This window comes from Leuciscus leuciscus, assembly GCF_965113295.1.
Source record: "Leuciscus leuciscus genome assembly, chromosome: 5".
In the NCBI taxonomy this organism is placed as follows: Eukaryota; Metazoa; Chordata; class Actinopteri; order Cypriniformes; family Leuciscidae; genus Leuciscus; species Leuciscus leuciscus.
Genome location: NC_138729.1, coordinates 48,422,533 through 48,429,379, shown reverse-complemented (window position 1 = coordinate 48,429,379; position 6,847 = coordinate 48,422,533). Strand labels below are relative to the sequence as shown.

The following is a 6,847-nucleotide window of genomic DNA, read 5'->3' as shown; positions in this document are numbered from 1 at the left end:
ATTTATCCACTAAATAACCTTTTGTGGAATGGACATGTTCCATGGATGTTAAAGGTTCTTCATGGAACCATAAATGCCAAAAAAAAAAGAACCTTTATTTCTTAAGTGTGAAAACACTCAAATTTAAAGTTTAAAATCCCACTCGATGTGGTAACATGTTTTATTACTGAGTAAAATATTATTTAATATGACTGAGTCGACCTGACAGCATTAATCTATAGCAATACAAATCATGTTTAGTGTCAGGTGTATTTACATTTTTTTTACAATGCAGTTTGGTTACATCCAGGTTCGCAAAATCATTAATTTCAGCAGAAGATCCGTCGATGAATCCGGTCCTAGTGTTCGCAGTAGCCGGTGGAGGGCAGAGGCGGGCAGCTGGATGCGGGTTAAACAGAGAAACGGGACTCACTCTGCTCATATTCGGCGAGCGCCGAGCGCACATGCATGCATCTGGATGCTGAAACCCGAAAACCCGATCTCCAGCTCCTCTGAACACATCCAGAGCGAGAGAAGCAGCTCAAACACGCTATTATCCAGTGAATGCGTGCGCGCTCTGAACTAATGAGCAACTCATGCAGAGGAGTGTGAGCGCGTCTGTGGAGAGCGCGTAGATGAGAGCTAGAGGGCGGCGGCGCATCGCTCCATTCCTCCAGTCCCGGGACCTTCTCCTGATCTCTCCCGTGAGGAACACACGCAGAACTTGGGTCGCGTAACGGCGTCGGTCCTCCGCGCAACACCACCGCAGCTCCGGTGTCACGGCTGAACCAAACCGAAGAAGGAACGAATATTCCGCGCTGAGGAGTTTTCCAAACTCCAAAGTCATGGGGAAAAACGGACGTCAGAGATTTGGATTGGGATTAGTACTTCTCTTTCTGTGGATTCTGCTGAAAATAGTTGACGCGCAAGGTAAGATAACCAATTCATTATAGAGAGATTTTCATGTGTTGCTTTTAGTTTTTTGTATAAATCATTTTACATGATATAGGCTATTGCAATGTTTATTTTACTCACACCATCGGAACGTTATTTGTCTTTTATTTTATTTCTCACCTTTTTTTGTCGCTGATTTTTGTGCATGTTTTATGCAAACAGTCATTTCTACTTTGAAATTGAGATCTGATCTGGAATTTGAGACCGCAAAGCCACAGCTATTCCTCAGGAGTATAGCCTATGTATACGCTCTTAAAAATAAAGTTTTTATTGGCATTTATGGTTCCAAGAAGAACCTTTAACATCCATAAACATTTGCATTGCACTAAAGGTGCTTTTGAGTGGATATGGGTTCTTAAGATTATTAAAACGTTCTTCACAGTAAGAAAAAAAATCACTAAAAGGATCACTTCCACTGGATGTGGATCAGGATCACTGAAAGGTTCTCAGAATGCTTCTATATCTGCAAAAAAAAACTTTTGAAACCTTTATTTTTATAGTAGCCTTTATTGATCACCTAATAGGTCATATTTTGTGGTTGTAATAGTGTTTATGCTGTCAGTTCTTTGGGGGGATATATTATTATTAAATAATTTAGTTTAATGCAGTGAGTGAATTTCTCATGGCCTTTTATTCATTGACATTTTCTGTCAGTTGTCGGGGGCAGTCTCTAGCACAGACAGACTTAATTTGAAATACATTTACAAAAAAGGATTGGTGAAAATGTTGTTATTTCCAAAACAATATCTATATACAGTTATTGACAGCAGGCTACTTAAAGGGTTAGTTCACCCCAAAATGAAAATGATCCTATAATTTACTCACCCTCAATCCATCCTAGGTGTATATGACTGACTGTCTTCTTTCAGACAAACACAATCGGAGTTATATTAAAAAAAATATCCTGGCTCTTATAAGCTTTATAATGTGAGTGAATAACTGAGATTTTGAAGCCAAAAAAAGCGCATATGGCTCCAGGTGGTTAATAAATTCATAACTTTATAAACTATAATCACCGGCTTCAGGTACGTGCGTCTAGTTCTGGCGCCGACGTATGACGTAGGATAACGTAAGCTTTGACGGCTCTCGCGGTTCAAACAAACAGGGCTGGGCAACAAACTCAAGCACATTTCTCTTTAAAAATTCTCGTTTTAGACTTCTAATTCGTGAACGGTGTTTTGTTTTGCTCTATCCTTTCGCATACGTCAATACGTCATGTGTCGGGATATCTTCCGCCGGAACTAAACTCGCGAATGGCTATTACCGGAAGCCGATGATTCAGAAGGCCTTTATTAACGCCCTAGGGCCGTATGAATTACTTTTATGATGGATGGATGCAAATTTTTATTTATTTTTTTGGCTTCAAAATCTCAGTTACTATTCACTCCCATTATAAAGCTTATAAGAGCCAGGATATTTTAGTGCTGGACAAAAATTAAACATAATATATGTGTGTGTACTGTGTATAATTATTTTGTATATATAAATACACACACATGCATGTATACATTTAAGAAAACGTGTTATTTATATATAAAATATTTATATTTTATATATAATATAAATGATATATAAATATATATATACAGTATATGTATGCAAATATTTCTTAAATACATACATGCATGTGTGTGTATTTATTAGGGCTGTCAAAAGATTAATCGCGATTAATCGCATCCAAAATAAAAGTTTGTGTTTACATAATATATGTGTGTGTGCTGTATAATTATTTTGTATATATAAATACACACACATGCATGTATATATTTAAGAAATATTTGCATACATATACTGTATATATTTATATATAATTTATATTATATATAAATATAATTGTTTTTATATAAAAATTACAAATTTTTCTTAAATATATACAAGCATGTGTGTGTATTTATATATACAAATTTAATTATACACAGTACACACACATATTTAAACACAAACTTTTTTTTTGGATGCGATTAATCGCGATTAATCTTTTGACAGCCCTAGTATTTATACAAAGTAATTATACACAGTACACACACATATATTATTTAAACACAAACTTTTATTTTGGATGTGATTAATCGTGATTAATTTTTGCCCAGCACTATTTTTAATACAAATACAATTGTGTTTGGCTGGATGAAGAAACTCATATACATCTAGGATGGCTTGAGGGTGAGAAAATTATGGGATATTTTTTGTTTTTGTTTGAACCAACCCTTTAAGTTTTCACATTGTAAGCCTACTCTCCGATACTGATATGTCAAAGATGGCACTTGACAGAGACATTGTGTGAAAGTCATAAGGGTTTGGAATGACATGAGAGTGAATAAATGATGACAGAATATACATTTTTGACTGGCCATAAATAAATAAATGCTAGGCAATTATCAAAGCGGTCAAATCAGCACAACATAATACATTCAACAAACATATTTAATCACTCGCAATGTGATTTTTGTAGTTACTAGTTTGTTGTTTCTCCTGCTGGATATGTTATTTATGAAGCATGCATGGAATTTTGTTATTACGGATTCCAGCTGGAGATTCCACTGAAACACTATTATTATAATATAATTTACAATATATTCTAGGTTTATGTTGATATGTTTGTTGAATGTATTATGTTGTGCTGATTTGACTGCTTTGATAATTGCCTAGCATTTTTTTTTTTTATTGCCAGTCAAAAATGTATATTCTGTCATCATTTATTCTCCCTCATGTCATTCCAAACCCTTATGACTTTCACACAATGTCTCTGTCAAGTGCCATCTTTGACACATGCCAAGTTTGAACAGGCACAAGCACAGATGTAATGTGAGAGCTGTGGTGGAGGAGGAGATTTCACTGAACAACAACTTTAATTTTGGTCTGTTCACCACACAAATCATATAGTTATATGGACTTTTATGGAGCTTTTTCGAGTTTGACAGCATAAATCACAATACACTTCCATTGCATGGAAAACAGCAAGTATACTTTGTTTTGCATGGAAGAAAGAAAGTTGTATATGTTTCTAATGACATGAGGGTGAGTAAATGATTGTCATATCTAAGTAAATTATTCCTCTAAAATCAATTTTTCCTCTGCATTTGATCTTTCGTTCTGTAGTTTTAGGTATGAGATAATGCAATTTTGCTCTTGCTCCAGGATTTACGGGAAGTTCTGTCCTAAATTTGGTATTCATCACTCTATATTATAACAATGCAAAGCATTTTCCCATTTCCATCTGTGTGAATGCGTGCTGTAATGTCGAGTTATGAAATTAGAGAGCATCTGTCTTGTGTCTCGGTCTTTGCAGAGTGTTTTATGAGTCCGTAATGGAATCAGGGTTCATATGTGACTCCAGTCTGCTGAAGAGCAGGACGTCGTTAGAGGTTTCTAAGTCACTTTAAGGAGACAAGACAAAGTGGGAATGACTCCGTTTGTATGCCGCGTGTGAGTGTGTTTGTGTGCTTAGGGTAAGTGGTGGCCATCAGCTCGGAGACACAAGAAACCAGCAGCCCATTAAAAAGCCATTAGCTAAGGCCGTCTCTCTTGCCGTCGAGTTTGTGTTGTGTGTCAAACAAACAGCAGGGCAGAGAGAGAGAGAGAGAGAGAGAGAGAGAGACGGGGCAGTGTGATTTCAGAAAGAAAATCTGGATGTGCACTCTTAAAGTCAGCGTAAAATCAAATGGACTATTATTTATTTTCTTAATAGCGATTCATTGCTTAAATTACATTAAATAAATAAGTTGCCTGTGAAACAACTTCCCACTTTTGCTGATATCATCAAACCCTCTTAGTTTTCAACTCCTCCTGTTCAGCTCCTGTTTTCATGATCCAGTCAGTTCATAATATATCAAATTAAGTCCCGACCCCAATTTTATACTTGCAGTACAGGCCAAAAGTTTGGAAACATTACTATTTTTAATGTTTTTGAAAGAAGTTTCTTCTGCTCATCAAGCCTGCATTTTTTGGATCAAAAATACAGATTTTTTTTTTAATATTGTGATATATTATTACAACTTTAAATGATTGGTTTTCAATTTCAATATACTTTAAGAAATAATTTATTCCTGTGATGCAAAGCTGAATTTTCAGGATCATTACTCCAGTCTATCACATGATCCTTTAGAAATAATTCTAATATTCTGATTTATTATGAGTGTTGGAAACAGTTCTGCTGCCTAATATATTTGATGAATAAAAGGTTAAAAAGAACTGCATTTATTCAAAATAAAAAAAATATTTTCTAATAATATAAATCTTCTTTACTATCACTTTTTATCAATTTATCACATCCTTGCTGAATAAAAGTATTGATTTATTTCAAAAAAAGAAAGAAAAAAATTACTGACCCCAAATTACTGACCAGTAGTGTATATTGTTGGTACAAAAGATTTCTATTTTTAAAACATTTGCTTCTTTTTTTCATCTTTTTTTTTTTCATCAAAAAAAATAAATAAAAATATCACAGGTTATGAAAAAAATATTAAGCAGCAGAACTGTTTCCAACTTTGATAATGAATCATCAAATTAGGATGATTTCTAAAGGATCATGTGATAGACTGGAGTAATGATCCTGAAAATTCAGCTTTGCATCACAGAAATAAATGATAATTTAAAGTATAATAAATTGAAAACCAATTATTTTAAATTGTAATAATATATCACAATATTACATTTTTTTTCTGTATTTTTGATCAAATAAATGCAGGCTTGATGAGCAGAAGAAACTTCTTTCAAAAACATTGAAATTAGTAATGTTTCCAAACTTTTGGCCTGTACTGTATATTGTTCAAAATTTTGGGTTAAGTACAATTCTTTCTTTTAAAGAAGTCTCTTCTGCTCACCAAGGCTGCATTCGTTTGATCAAAAATAAATACAGTAAAAACAGGAATATTGTGAAATATTACTACCTTGTAAAATAACAATTTCTTTATTTGAGTATGTTGTAAAATGTAATTTATTCCTGAATTTTCAGCATCATTACTCCAGTCTTCAGTGTCACATGATCCTCCAGAAATCATTCTAATATGCTGATTTGCTGCTCAAGAAACATTTCTGATTATTATCAATGTTAAAAACAGTTGTGCTGCTTCATAATTTTGTGGAACTATTTTGTAGAATCAAAAGAACAGCATTTATTTGAAATAGAAATCTTTTGTAACATTAGTACTGTCTTTACAGTCACTTGTGATCTATTTAACGAATCCTTGCCGAATGCAAGTTTGCAAGTCTTAATGACCCAAACTTTTTAATTTCGTATATGTATTTAAAATGGGTTGCAAACTGTGTTGACTTTAGAAAACATTCATGTTGTCTCCAGAACGTACAGTGAAATAACCCAATTTCGCTGTGATCCCGGGAATGGTGCTGCTTGGATTTGTCTAGTACAGTTCAGCAGGCCAGCCTCATTTTTCACACAGCGCTCACACTTTTCACACATCGACCCGTGAATGTGTGTGTTCTTGTGTTAGGAGTGACAAAAACGTGTAAGAGAGGATCTTCGAGACAAGCCGAGAGTTCACGCGCAGTTCTTAACCTCGCTGTCTGTGGTGAATAGTGACTTCTTCTGTTCTGTAGAATCGGTTTAATGTTTTCTCCGAGCACAGCTGCCCACACACATCTACAGAGACTGTAGACGGGCTGTTTACTGTGATTGAAGTGGACGTTCATTGGTGGTGTTTGCTGACTTAAAGTATTAAACTTTGGCATGTAATTTGTACTGGCAACAACCCATAACGCTCTTGCATCGTGATGGCAAGTTTTGCATGGGCGATCGCCACTCATTTTGTAGTTAAATCTAGCCGAGTTGAGATTTTAAAGTTTGTGGTAAAATTCGACTGGTGATATTCATACTTAGAGTTTCCACTAATGTCAGCTGGGAATCCTAGAATCCTAGATAAAGAAGAGAAATATAAAGAGAGTGCCATTGCTTCAG

General features: G+C 34.8%; 1 protein-coding gene across 4 annotated transcripts in view; it reads left to right on the top strand.

The window, feature by feature from the left end:
* Positions 1–344: 344 nt before the first annotated feature.
* unc5ca (unc-5 netrin receptor Ca) overlaps positions 345–6,847 on the top strand; it is a 181,469-nt gene continuing 174,966 nt past the window's right edge. For 2 of the 4 annotated variants that reach the window (XM_082171066.1, XM_082171065.1), the window contains exon 1: positions 345–909. In XM_082171066.1, the coding sequence (XP_082027192.1) occupies positions 825–909 (85 nt within the window). In that variant the 5' untranslated portion in view covers positions 345–824. The remainder of the gene's footprint in view (positions 910–6,847) is intronic. The other 2 variants (XM_082171068.1, XM_082171067.1) reach the window with 1 other exon arrangement.